Raw genomic sequence first — 14651 nt, 5'->3', positions numbered from 1 at the left:
GAGGGAAAGCACTGTTTAGACAAGGTGTGAATCCGGACCAGCCGACCAGCACGGGCCCTGGGGGCTGGTTACCCAGATATGCAGTCCACCCACCTCTACAGCAATTTCTGTGTTTTAATTTAAAAAAAAACTCCTCCTGAGTACTTAAAAATTTTTATTTTAAGAGGATTTTATATCAGCACCATAGATGGAGGGTCAGCATTAGTTGTCATAAATAGAAGGTAATTATAATATTAAATAAATTAATAAACAAATAAACACAAGGAAAACAATACAGAGTTGTTAAATTCTAGCTCAATGCTGCCTGAGGTTCCTCTCTCTGGTGAAAAAGAGGGGGAGAGGGAGGAAGGAGAGAGGAAAATTGGCAAGAGAGGCGTTGAAAATGGGTTAGCACCAAAAGGAGACTCTCCCCTGGGTATAATTGAGAGGGAAATGCAGAGAATCACTTTACACCACCTAACATCATCTCCGGGACCACCCTCTGGGAAACGCTGCTCGATGGGGAACAGAGTCCTGAAATACCCCAGTTTCTTTTCCTTCCTGACTCCCTGTCCCCTCTCCTCCCACAGAGTGACAAAGTGACCATCGTTGACCACCACTCTGCCACCGAGTCCTTCATTAAGCACATGGAGAATGAATACCGCTGCCGGGGGGGCTGCCCCGCAGATTGGGTGTGGATTGTGCCCCCCATGTCTGGCAGCATCACCCCGGTCTTCCACCAGGAGATGCTCAACTACCGGCTCACCCCCTCCTTCGAATACCAGGTCCTGCCCCTCCCTGTCTCTTTGGTGCTAAATCTTCAATATTTGGGATGCATGTTTTGCTTCAAGCATGTCTGAATTCAAACTTACTCTTTGGGCACTCAAGTGCTCCATAGCCACGTGGCTGGCGGCTACCCTCTTGGCCAGCACAGCTCTAGCTCAAAGACTAATGGGGTCCCCCAGGAGAGTGTTTGAGAGGGATTAAGGGCTGAGTGGAAAGGTCTAGCAGGACAATGCAGGGAGACTGGACCAGCCACTCTGTGCAAGGACCCCTGTGGTCACCCCCAGCAGAATCAGTCCCTGCAAGGGCTGAGGGTTAGACAAAGCTGGGCAGCCACGAGCACCCAGGAAGTCCTGAGCATCCCCCAAGAGGAGCCAGACTTCCTCACTACAGTGACCATAGTCCTCTCTTCCCAGCCTGAGCCTTGGAACACCCACGTCTGGAAGGGTACCAATGGGACCCCCACAAAGCGGCGAGCCATCGGCTTCAAGAAGCTGGCAGAGTAAGTCTCCTGAAGTCGGTGGGGGATAGAAGTGCCTCCAAGCTCAGAGAGCCCCAGGCAGAGGAGGCTGGGAAGATGCTTGTGCCTCTGACCCCTCATGTGTTGCGATGTGACTTCTCCATCTTCTCTGACCCCCTCCTGCCTTCTTTGCCTCGGGGTCTGAGATGTGGAGGTTGCTTCAGCTTTTTTCTTTCCCAACCTCACGTTCCTCACCTTGGTGTCCTAAATTCTTGTCTTGGAGGCAATGGCATGTTGGTAAACCAGCTCTCCTAAAAATAATAACAATGGTACTGTTAATAATAACAGATTTGTAACATTTGCCGATTTCCGTGGTATAAACACTCCCGCTGTGGCCAATTTCAAGCTACTTACAGGAAGTCACTGAACCCAGAGGTGGGAGGAACTGGGACGAGCCAACGCAAGAGGGCTCTCACCCAGGGCTGAATTCTAACAACACTCATTCATTCATTCATTTGGCCAACAAATGAATACTGAGGGCCTACCTTGTGCCAGGCACTGTGCTAGGCTCCAGCGATGCCTGATGAGCCAGATCAGTGTTGTTCCTGTCAAAGCTCACAGCCATTCATTTTCCAAGAATCACCCAAATACAGTAAACATTGCAAGTGCCATCGAGGAGTGATTCATGGTGCCGTAAACAGAGCTGACCGAGTTTGGGAGGTCAGAGAGGGCTTCCTTCAGAAGATGACAATTGGGCTAAAGAATGAGATGAATAGACTTAACTGAGCAAAGGAGGGAGGGAAAGAGGTTATGGGCCAAGCCACTGAAGAGTAATGATTCTTGAAGAATGTGTGGCCAACCAAGGGACCCGCTGACGAGTCAGGTGGGGCTGACCGAGATGATCTAATGGAGATAACCTTTTGGCAGAGGAGCTGAGTGTGCACTGAGCATCTCTTCCATCCACACCCTCCGGTCCAGAACTCGCTGGGTACAATCCCTAGAGGGACAACAGATGCCATCCATGCCACAAACCCCAGAAGCCAGGCACTGGTGGGTCCTGCAGGGACTCCAAACCTAGGTCCTTGTTCCATTAACATGGCTCATGCCACCTCTCTCCTTCCACCTAACCCCCTCTTCCAGCCACACAAGAACACATCAGCAACCATCCTTTCCCTAATAAGAGAATCACAGATATTCTCGGGGAGGGCAGCCTTGGGCTTCAGTTCAGTTCAACTGTTTCGGGGAGAAAAGGGAGGAAGAAATCTAAAACATTAATTGCACTATTAAGTGTGGGGTGGAAACAATGGTAGTTAATTATAGATGCTTTTTTATGCTCCGATCACTCAAAGGGAATCCTCCAGACACCTTTTATTCTTTTCTGTTTCTCCCCCTGAGCTCCGAGTGCTCCTGCAGCGTGGGTGGTTTCCCTGATTCTCAAAAATGAATTTACCACCAATAATCCCCAGGTGGGAGTAATTAGCAATTTGTCTTCTCTGAGGTCCCTCGTTAGACCAGGGATGCTGGCTCAGAAGGTGAGCCCAGGCATTCCTGGGCCTCTGCCTGTCTGCCACCGCCACGCCCTCATCGACAGGAAGGAAGGAACCCTGGTTCTGAATTTTCCGTTTAGCTGGAAAGAGCCTAGACTTGATATTTAAACTCTCCAGGGATTCGGAGAGAACAGCATCTTTAAAATTCATTCCCTCTTTTGATGGATATTTATTTAGTGCCTATTAGCTATCAGGCTCTGTGCAATACCCTGAAGATGAAGCCTGATTTAGTCCTTCCTTCGTGGATTTATGAACCTCTAAGATTCCTTCTAACTCAATACCTGGTGATTTGTTAATGATATTCTCTCTCACACACACACACACACATACACACTAGAACATAAGCTCCATGACAGCTAATTGTCTATGTTCTTCAGCTCCTGTAACCATACCTGGCACATGATTCAGCACTCAACAAACGTTTGATGAATGAATGAATGAATGATCATCTTTGGGGGCCATGCTTGGCAAACCAAGGTTCTCAAGACCGGGATTGGTCAACCAAGCAACAAACTAACAAAACTAACCAACCATGTTAGCTCATGACTAGTTGCTCTGGAGGGATTTAATAAAGGGGTCAATATGGTGCTAAATTCAGGCTTTTAGTGTCCCTGAAACCATCAGAGATCAAGAGAGTAAGTTCTCTCCCACTACATTTCAAGGATCATGGTTCTTGCCCAAAAGCCCCAGTCTGGCATCTTCCCTCCTTTCTACATTTCCCATTTTCCTCTCCATCCTCTTCTCCCCAGAGCTGTCAAGTTCTCGGCCAAGCTCATGGGGCAGGCAATGGCCAAGAGGGTCAAGGCAACCATCCTTTATGCTACAGAGACAGGCAAGTCGCAGGCCTATGCTAAAACCTTGTGCGAGATCTTCAAACACGCCTTCGATGCCAAGGTGGGTATGGGGCAATGCCAGATCCCTGCTTCTTCGTGGTAAATATACAGTTGGGAAGGGGAGAGAGGGGAGTCAACAGAGAAGAACCTTTGAGAATGGATGGAAGCACACCCCAAGGTGCCCATCGGCATGCATATGCATATTCATATAAATTGCAGAGGACTTTGATGCCCCTCTTCCCATGACCTTCCAGGAGAGTCCAGGAATCACAAAATGAAACCCCATCTCAGAGCCAAATCTTAAAGGGTTTTTGAGAAAACATTCTGGGGTCAGTTTGGGAAGCCCTGCATTAAACATAGTTCAGTATCAGAGCCTTCAACTTGCAAGTCCATACAGTTGAACAATATGGGAGTCAGGGGTGCTGAAAATCTGCATATATCTTTTGACTCCTCCAAACTTAACTACTAATAGCCTATTGTTGACCAGAAGCCTTACTGATAACACGAACAGTTGATTAACACATATTTTGTATGTTGTATGTATTATATACTGTATTCAAGCAGTAAAGGAAGCTAGAGAAAGGAAAATGTTAAGAAAACCAGAAGGAAGAGAAAATGCATTGACAGTACTATACTCTATTTATTGGGGAAAAATCCATGAATAAGTGGACCCACGCAGTTCAAAGCCATGTTGTTCAAGGTCCACTGTATTCTAATCTCCAAATGAGAAGGGGTTGGAATATAAGCATGTTTGTTCATGGCTCACTTATTTTCAAGGAGCCTCTCAGGAGACTGGGCTTCCCCAGAACCTACTTGGAGAAATGTTGTTCAAGAGATGCAAAGATATAGGACAATAATCTTCTTTATGACAAGGGTCTCAAACTTAGTTGGCCCAGGTCCCATGCTGGTGGAGGGAGGATTAGCAAGGAGGCTGAGCAGACCTGGTCAGAGGAGTTGGATGTGCACTGGCCATTCCCAGCCTAAATGTGGTCAAGAAGATTCCAAGATCAGTTGGTTATAAGCCCAAGGATCTCCATCAAGATCCCTCTCTATTAGCGGGCCAACCCCTTTCACCATCGCCCCCAGGTTCTTTATGGTCCTTCAGGCCACTGTGACCATAGAAAGGTCCCACACTGCCAAAAACTTTTAGTTCTACCCACTTGAGCCCACTGAAATAGTAACACTCAGAACTTTTGGTTCTCCTTCCAAAGGAGATGGCTCAAGATGACTCATGTTTTTCCTCTGTCTCTCTTCTTCTCCTTCCCCCATCACTTTTTTGTTCTCTCTTAACTCTTCTCCTTGTCACCTTCTCCCTTCCTCTCCCTCTCCCCCCACCCGCCGTTCCTTCACCCTCGCCCACCTAGGTGATGTCCATGGAAGAATATGACATTGTACATCTGGAACATGAAACTCTGGTCCTGGTGGTTACCAGCACTTTTGGCAATGGAGACCCCCCTGAGAATGGGGAGGTAAGATGAGCTTTCACCTGTTCTAGCATGTTCTCCACTGGGGGGAAGAAGGAGGGATAGCAGTTACACCTGCCAGTCAGCAGCAAATCCTCCCAGAGCATCAAAAGCCCATGACTTCGATTTGGATCCAAGTTCCACAAAGACTGGACAATTCCAAGACCTCAGTGTCTTCGTGTCTGCTGATTAGCCAATCCTTGGTGAAAATGCTGTTGCCCGAGTGAGCTCCTGCTTTGGGATGGATGCTCCCATCAGGACCTTGGCATCCCCTGCTCCAGATGAGAGAAGTGGGGACAATATTTTTATAAAGAGAAAGCCACAGTGGGGATTTGTGGGCTGGGGGTGGCAGGACCACACCTGTAGTCGCTTAATCAGAGGGTCCTTCCACACGCACCTGCAGCTCAAGCGCTGCTGCCCACCCCGAACCCCTGACCATGTCTAGCATCCTGACCCCCAGAGGCATCAGGCTCCACTTGTGCCAGCCAGGACCCCAGACGCTCAGTGCCCGACCCTGTTCTGGTTCCTAAATCTCTGCTTCACATTTCACTCATCTCTTTTGGCTTCCAGAAATTCGGCTGTGCTTTGATGGAAATGAGGCACCCCAACTCTATGCACGAAGAAAGGAAGTAAGTGAATGTCCAGGGTCACATTACACACTTGGGGAGTAACTGAAAATTGTCTTTTGGCATCTGGGGTTCACATTCGAGTGCTGGCTGGTTTTTGTGACCTAAGGTCCACTTGTGAGCAATGTTAACTGGTAGATATCTGGGGTCCACTGGGGCTGATGTTTTGGCTCCTTGGGTGACTTCACTGCCCTGTGCCTCAGTTTCTTTTTCCATCAAATAGGGCTGGTTATACCTGCCTTAACTTCTTAACTTGTAAGAACCAAGGGAGAAAATAGATGTAAGCATCTTGTGAGAACTCAGGAGCCCCTAAGTGTAAACACCAGTTCTTATTATCTCTCCTTTTTGGAAACCTACATTCGAAATCAGTGAAAATGAACTTCTTTCCCTAGAACCGTTCCATCGGACGCTCATGGTGGAATTCTAGCTAATATAGAGGTTGAGTTCAGAAGATAAAATACCTTATAAAGCAAAAAAAAAAAAAAACTGCCTGTAGCCAAAAGATGTTCATGGTGAAAGTGCGTCCCAATGCAGGGTTGGGTTCTAAAGATATTTCGTAAGGTGACCTGTAATCATGAGTACCCTTGCAAAGCTCGTAAGTCTCACATAAAGCAGATTATGTGGTCCTTAGGGCGTGTGCATGCTGAGCTGTCTTTTGGGGAGACTGACACTTCTCCTTAGCAAAGCACCTGTTGCCCTGCTCACATACGTTCCATATCCAAGGGGTAGCTGCGTCCCTCCTGCCCAGCTATCTTTGTCCTCGCTCTCCCTGCCCCTCTCCTTCCCAGGTGACCACCACAGGCTCCCCCTCACCTCTCCTTCAGGGAGAGAGAGGGCACCATCCGTTCTCCCCTCTAGGTACCCGGAACGCTTGCGTTTCTTTCCCCGTAAAGGGCCTCCCCTCCCCCAAGGTGACCCAGGAGTCCGCCGTCTGGCTGCAGCCCGTGACAGCCAGCAGAGGTAGAGTGTGTGTGCGTGTGTGCATGTGCATGCGTGCCCATCTGTGTGCACACATGTTCATGCACGTGTGTGCACATATATATGCCCCGTGTTCATGGACGCATGCGGGTGTGTGTGCCCAGTGCGCAAGCATCCAAGGCCACATCTGGGTCTCAAGGAGACCTGAGTCCTAAACCAGGCTGTACTGCTAACTCACCAAGCAACCTTGAGCAAGGCATTTGACCTCTCTGGACCTCAGTCTTTCTCATCTGCCAAATGGGGAGAAACCGTCTCTGCCCCAACCACCCCTGGGAGTTGTTGAGAGGATCAAAGGATAAAAACAAAGAGGAAAGCATTTGGAAAAGCCTCAAACCTCATACAAATACATGTGCTGTTATTTTTAACCCACAAGCATTAACCATCCCTCCCACACTAACAACACAGCCGCCCCCTGATATGTTGCATGACTTATTTGCAGAAATGACTCAATGTGAGACTATTTTGGGGCAGAAAATACACTTACATATATTTAGAACTTTTCCTGATGCTGGAACGAAAACTTTGAAGAACGTCCAGCTCAGAAGCCCTGCCTGCCAGAAAGAGCAATGCCTTTTTTTGTCTTTTGCACTCAGATTTGTCTGTTGAGTCGTTTGTTTTGGTTTGGGTGTTGGTCTTTTGTTTGTGGGGAGTTGTTTTGTTTTGCTTTCTGGTCTTGGGATTTTGTTTTGTTTTATGTTTTGTTTTTTTGCTTTGCCTGAGAATAATACTTCCCACTTTTGGAGGAGAACAGGGAAACTGGATCTTTCTTTGAAGTCTCAAGGCTCCCGAGCCTCTCGTGCTGAGGTTTCCGTCCCAGTGACATCTTCCTTCCCCTTCAAAAGAGTTTAATAAGAAATTCAATCTCTTTTCGTGCCACATCTCAGTGCTGAACATTTTCCACTATTTCCTTGAAATGGGAAATGTGACAGCTCCTTGAAATGTGCAAGGTCCATAACCTGATGGAGAGAGTATTGAATGGGAGTTGTCCGGCACAATCCAATAAAACTTTCTAGGGTGGTGTAAACGTTCTATAGCTCTGCTATCCAGTATGGCAGCCACTAGACCCATGTGGCTCCTGAGCACTTGACACATGGCTAGTGCAAGTGAGGAACAGAATTTTTAACTGTATTTCTTTCAAATCCATTTAACTTTACATTTCAGTAGATACACAGAGCTACCACAGTGGACAGCAAAGTTAGTTCCTGGCTATTCAGAGTGAGGTCTGGGGACCGGCAGCATTGGCACCTCTTGGGTACTTCTTAGAAATGCAGAACCTCAGACCCTGCCTGGAACTGCTGCATCGGAATCTGTACTCTTTAACAGCATCCCAGGATGATTCATGTGCTCTTTACAATTTGGGAAGCAAGGAAGTGTGGTCTAATGGTTAGGGGATGGTCTGTTCTATTTGTGACTTTTTGCCCACTAAATCATTTTGACCATCTTGCTCTCAAGATTCCTGAGTCGAGTGAGGTCAGAAACATTTTAAATACAAGTGGTGTCATGTGCAGATGGCTAGCTATCATCATGATGGATGAAGATAAGTTGATCCATTCTGGAAGAGTCAATAGAAGCCTTATGGTCTCAACATGCAAGAGAAAGTCCTAGAAACGGGACTGGTCATTTGAAGATCCTTTGGGGTATTGAGCTCAAGAGGGGGTTCCAAGCCAGAGCTCACAGGCTCTCTTCTGTTTTGGCAGGAGCTACAAGGTCCGATTCAATAGCGTTTCCTCATATTCTGACTCCCATAAATCATCGGGCGATGGGCCAGACCTCAGAGACAACTTTGAGAGTGCCGGACCCCTGGCAAACGTGAGGTGAGCAGGGGCTGAGGGCATCAGGGAAGACATCTTGGTGAACTGGATTCAGTTGCAAAGTGGGCTCTTTGTTAGGGGGTCTCCCTTCTATTCCCATCCATCTCATGAATAACCAGCTGCACTGTCATTGTCTGGAGACTACCTCCTCCCTGTTAAAGCACACTAGCTGGGCTGTCCTGTGACCTCTTCCTAAACACACTCTCAGAGCTCCATTGCCCAAATCTCACCCCATCTTCAGCATATCATGTGTGCTGAAGGAAGTTAATCCCTAGAAATTACTCAATGAACTACCCTTCCCGGTGAAATGTTTTACACCTTATAGAAGCTTCTGGAGACACCCTGCTCTCAACCCTGGATGCTCATGCCCCAGTGGCTCTCAACCCTGGATGCACATCAAAATCATCTGGAGATGTTTGCAATATACCAATAACCAAGCCCCATTTCCAGAGATTCTGATGTAATTGGTCTAGAATTAGGCCCAAGTATTGCCTTTTATTTTCTTAATTTCCTCAAGTGACTCTAATGTATAGTCAGATTCAGAAAATATTGGCCCAATCCCATGTTTACCAAAGCACAGTGGTCACATACCAAGGGTCATTTTAGGTAGAACATGGACAGATATTTTATATTTCAACAGTTGTGAATTCAGTTTAGTGAGCACTTAGAAAGAAAGAAAACTGGATGTCACATCCTTGGTTTTGCCGATGTTAGTCAACACAAGGCTAACGTAAGCCGAGTATCCGGGCCTGGCCACAAATCTTCCTGACCTTTGCCAACCGAACCTTCTCGTACCTGCTCACAGCAATGCTTGGTAGCTGATTCACATCACAGGGGTCCTAGATATTGAAGTTTTATGTCCAGGGGTGCCCTTTTTAATAGACTTTATTTTTTTAGAGCAGCTTTAGGTTCCCAGCAAAACTGAGACGAAGATACAGAGATTTCCCTTATACTCCCTTCCCAGCCCCCAACAAAAACAGCCTCCCCCACCACCACCATCTCCATCCAGAATGGTACATTTGTACAGTGGATGAACCTACACTGACACATCATTATCACACAAAGTGCATAATTTATATTAGGGTTCACCCTTAGTGTTATTCATTCTGTGGGGTTTGACATCAGTGCATTGTTTCAGCTTGACATTGAACATCAGTTTTATACTTTGAGAGCCAGACCCATTTTTTCTGTATTAAATCTATCATGGCTTAGGGCAGACATTGGCAGGCTACAGCTTGCAGGTGCATTCAGCCCGGCCACTCTGTACTCTTGCACAACCCGTGAGCTGGGGAATGGTTTTTATAGTTGAACATTTGCAATTCACTTGATGATAGGAGACATTACCGTTGAATCCCAATTCAGCAAAATGCTATCCCCCCCCCACAAAAAAAAGAAAGGAATTCTAGCCTCATAAGTAGACATAGTACTAAAACATTATCCTCAATAACTGTAATAATAATTTTTAAAAATTTTTATTTTGTCAACAAAAATGTGCAGGAATTTGTTTTCTGTCTGTTATGTAAGTGTGTACATAATAGCTTCGATTTTGCTTCTTGGCCTAGAAACGTAAAAATATTTACTCTCTAGCCCCACATATAAGAAGTTTGCCAGTTCCTGGTTTGGAGGCTTACAACAGGAAGTTTGAAATCATGAGGTGAAGATCGTGGTGGAAACGTGAGTCTAGGAAGTAACTGGGCTGCAGGCCTTCAGGTGTACCAGAAAAGATACTAATGAATGAATCACCTGAGCCATTTGTTAGTGAAAACAAGTGGGTTTGATAAGCTAGCGAGTACAAATTAAAAGCAAGTTAAACAGTAGTAATAAGGAAACAATAGTATCAATGGAAGTCACGTACTGCAGATGCCGTGAACATAAATATTGCGTGTTTGAGGAACAGTGCTGTAACCACAAGTCACGACTGGTGCTTGGAATTTCGGATCTCCATTGGGCTGAAGCTAAGGGGCAGGGCTTGGGGCAAAAGTGCTCCTTCCCAGCCCCCTCCAACCAGTCCACTCCTGGTTACCACCTCTCCTACCTGTCACACCACTGCCCTTGGAGGAAAAGGAGAGGAATCCGGCTCTAGGAAGATCACGGGTGAAGGAGTGATGGAGGGAAACACTGCCTAATCCCACATACTTTCCTTGGAAAGACTCTACAAGCCCAGAGGAAAGAAGGACAGGAAAGGAGAAGAGGCTCAGTGAGAAAGCATGTGTGTAGGTGTCCAAGGACAGATGTTAACCTCAGCTAACCCTCACTTGATCTTATGAGATGCCTGGACCCATCTCAAGTGCATTCTCCAATGACAGAGAGAGTGGGAGTCCCTTCCCAGCTCTCCCTCCACCTTCCGCTCATCCCCCATCTCAATCTTTGGCCAACTTGACCCCTTCATCCTAAACAAAGAAGATGCAGAACCAGAGCCAGCGTGGAAGAGCTTATCCAGCTCCATGCCTGGGCTTGTCTGAGATGACAGTCTACAGCAGAAAACTCTGACCTAGGAAAGTGGGGTGCGGTGTTCCTGTCCCACTTACCAACCTGTCGCTCCGGTCCCAGTGAGGTTGAGACCCACAGCCAGGACCGAGCCCTGAAAGTATGACATAAAGTGTCTCTAGGACAGTGAACTAGCAAGAGTGGCCATCTGAGACATAGTCCTTCCCTTCTCGTACTCAATCAAGGCAGCCCACCTTAACAGAGAGGAAAATCTCATTAACTTGACCCCCACTGATTCAAACGCCCATGTTTTTTTGGTGGTATCTAGGCAAAGAGGGTTTGCAAAGCAAATTAATTTCATAGACATCGCAAGGGGTGGAGTCAGCATATTTATAAATCTTTCATCCCCTTTTAGAAGAACCTGTTTACCCACCAACATTTGATGTGGGTTTTGTTTTAAGTTTTTGTTTTTAATTCCAGTTAACATACAGTGAACATTTGATGTATTAATGACAAGTTCTTCTGATCTCCTTGTTAATATAGGTCCCCGAGGACAGCTGTGTTATGATTTTCATTATCTTTATACTTAAAACTCATCTGGTTGTGTCAGTGATAGAATTCAAGTCTTCCAAAAAAAGTAGACTAATTTCTCTGGCTTAGAAAGGGACACACAAGAAACAAGCCAATGGTTCTGGGTCATCGCTATCCCTAACTCATCCCAGGACCACTGGGAATTTTCTCCTGAGGATGGTCACACCTAACAGAGACCAGAAGGAAAGGAGAAGAGGGCTCCCAGATTTTAAAATGGCTTTCCCCAGGTGGGCTCAGGGCTGTCTGACCACCATGGGCTAAACACGGTCCTTCTAGAGATAACCAGATGTCTAGGTCTGCTCAGGCCGCCATAACAAAATACCAGAGTGGGTGACTTCAACAACAGATATTTATTTTCTCACAGTTCTAGAGGCTGGAAGTCCAAGATCAAAGTGCCAGTAGGATTGGTTCCTGGTGAGGCCTCTCTTCCTGGCTTGCAGATAGATGGCCGCCTTCTTGCTGTGCCCTCACATAGCCTCTCCTCTCTGCACCGTCAGAGTGAGAAAGTGATGTCGGTGTCTTCTTCTTTTTCTAAGAACATAAATTCAATTGGACTAGGGCCCAATCTTATGACACCATTTAACCTGTTACCACCTTAAAGGTGCCATCTCCAAATACAGCCACGTTGGGGGTTAGGATTTCAGCATATGAATTTGGTGGGGGGGACATAGAATCCATAATACCAGATACCTCCTCATGCCCCACAGTCCTCTAGCATGGACCTTTTGTTGTCTCCTTGGCAGGTTCTCTGTCTTTGGCCTTGGCTCCCGGGCTTACCCTCATTTCTGCGCCTTTGGACATGCTGTGGACACCCTCTTGGAGGAGCTGGGAGGAGAGAGGATCCTGAAGATGAGGGAAGGGGATGAGCTCTGTGGGCAAGAAGAGGCTTTCAGGACCTGGGCCAAGAAGGTCTTTAAGGTAACCACCGGCCCAGATCTCAGAGACCTAAGGGGAGAAGTCATGCCCCCCAAGATCTCCAAAGACAGAGTACCTACACCATCAGAAATAGAACAAACTTGAGAGAACCCCCGGTATTTCCTCCATGTATCCAGCCAGGATACAGCTTTCAACAGCTCAGATGAGTTTGGGTGGTCTTAAAACACACATTCTCCACCCAGAATCTAACCCCCTGCATTATGGATAGGGAACTGTCTACAAAAAAAAAATTGTAGTCTTGGGATTTCAGAGCTGGGAGGAATTCGTCCCTCCCTCACATTTAGTAGACAAGTAGACCAAAAACATAAAGTTGGTTAGCCACACCAGGGGTCCGTGCCTCGCCCTGGAACTCAGGTCTCCAATTTGTCTACTTGGACAAGCTTCTCCCTCTTGTGCTAGATCTTCACTGACCAATACAGAAGCCGCTAGCCCCATGTGCTATTTAAATGCCAATGTAAATGAATTCACATTCAACAGGATGAATGAATAAGTGAATATGGTATATCTAGATAATGGAATATGATTCAGTCATGAAAAGAATGAAACATTGATACCTGCTATACCATGGATGAGCCTTGCAAACCTGCAGAGTGAAAGAGGCCAGGCACAAAACGTCTATGCTTCCATTTATAGGAAATGTCCAGGACAGGCGAATCCATACAGAGATTAGATTCGTGGTTGCCCGGGGCCTGGAGGAGTGGAAAATGGGAATGCTGGCTAATGGGTACAAGGCTTCTTCTGAGAGGATGAGAATGTTCCAGAACTGGATAGCATTGGTGGTTGCACAACTCTCTCAACACACTAAAAGCCATGGAACTGTACATTTTAAAATGATGAATTTTATGTTGCATGAAAAATATCTGTGTATATATACATAGAAATAATTAAATGTTTAATTATAATATTGAATATTGTATATTATGACAGAAATATTATATATCACATAATTGCATAAATATATTTATCTTACATAAAATAATTACATGTACATTTTATAGACCATCATGGATGTATAAAATTTTAATCATTTTTAATTAGATTTTTAATTCTATTTAGTAGCTATATTAAATAGATTCTATTTAAAGATCTCATTCCTTGGCTGCATATTTCATGTACTCAGTGGCCACAAGAAGCTAGTGGTCACCCCAGGAGACAGCACAGAACATTCCCATTATGATAGAACATCCCATTGGACGGCACGATTCTAGACAAAATGTCACAGGAGAATAATGAATAATGGCCTTCTATCTGCATGTGGGACATGATTCGATTGGCCATCCTGGGAATAACAAAAAGCCATGAATGCTGACCCCCCACCTTCACCTCCTCCTTCCTCCACCCCAGAATGCATTCTCTCGAGCAGCTACAGGAGAAAGGACAATATACAACCTCCTGCTACTCAGTTGGCACTTTCCATCCTGCATGGCAATGCACATAGGCAGAAAAAGGGGAAACTGAGGCCCCTGAGCTATCTGGATATCTGTGGGGGGAGGCTGTGTCTACAAGACTGTTTCTTGCATTTCTTCCTAGACAAGGAAAATTGTGATAACTTGGCTTTTGTTCCCTTGAGATCACTATGGTTCTTGACTTCAACCAGCCCACTTTGATTGAGCACCCCAGAAGCAGGGCCTGTTACAAACCACTGTATCCTTTAGCTATCACCAACCCCTCCAGTCCTCCCACCAACTTCCCAGTCCTGGCAACCACTGACTGACTCTCTGTCTCCGTAGATTTGCCTCTTCTGGACATTTCATATGAATGAAATCATATAGTATGTGGTCTTTTGAAACTGGCTCATTTCACATCTTTTTAAGGTTCATCCACATTGTAGTATATATCAGTACTTCATTGCTTTTTATGGCCAAGTAATATTCTGTTGCATGTGTATATCATATTTTGTTTATCCATTCATCAGTTGATGGATGTTTAGATTGTCTGAAAATCAACACAAGGCCAAAAAATGGGTAAAGCTACCCTTAAAAACCTCTTGAATTGGGGTACCTGGGGCAGCCTGGGAAGGAAAGAAGCATCTGACTCTTAGTTTGGGCTCAGGTCATGATCTCAGGGTCACGGGATTGAGCCCCACATCAGGCTCTGTGCTCCGCACAGAGTCTGCTTAAGATTCTCTCTCTCTCCCTCTCCCTCTGCCCCTCCCCCCCTTGCTCACATGCTCACTCTCTCTTAAAAAACAAAACAAAAAAAAAACACTCTTGAATT

General features: G+C 46.0%; 1 protein-coding gene across 3 annotated transcripts in view; it reads left to right on the top strand.

Moving 5' to 3' along the window:
• NOS1 (nitric oxide synthase 1) overlaps positions 1 to 14651 on the top strand; it is a 174135-nt gene that overhangs the window by 134466 nt on the left and 25018 nt on the right. For 2 of the 3 annotated variants that reach the window (XM_064578460.1, XM_064578459.1), the window contains exons 12-18: positions 570 to 764; positions 1179 to 1264; positions 3519 to 3663; positions 4967 to 5071; positions 5636 to 5694; positions 8367 to 8483; positions 12242 to 12416. In XM_064578460.1, the coding sequence (XP_064434530.1) occupies positions 570 to 764; positions 1179 to 1264; positions 3519 to 3663; positions 4967 to 5071; positions 5636 to 5694; positions 8367 to 8483; positions 12242 to 12416 (882 nt within the window). Of the gene's footprint in view, positions 1 to 569; positions 765 to 1178; positions 1265 to 3518; positions 3664 to 4966; positions 5072 to 5635; positions 5695 to 6549; positions 6652 to 8366; positions 8484 to 12241; positions 12417 to 14651 lie in introns of all 3 variants that reach the window. The other variant, XM_045887548.2, reaches the window with a different exon arrangement.

The sequence above is a fragment of the Mirounga angustirostris genome, unplaced genomic scaffold (assembly GCF_029215605.1).
Source record: "Mirounga angustirostris isolate CCGP_5_RB_7025 unplaced genomic scaffold, mMirAng1.0.hap1 SCAF_14, whole genome shotgun sequence".
NCBI classification, from domain to species: Eukaryota; Metazoa; Chordata; class Mammalia; order Carnivora; family Phocidae; genus Mirounga; species Mirounga angustirostris.
Note: the sequence above shows the minus strand (reverse complement) of the source record. Positions and strands in the feature narration are given on the sequence as shown.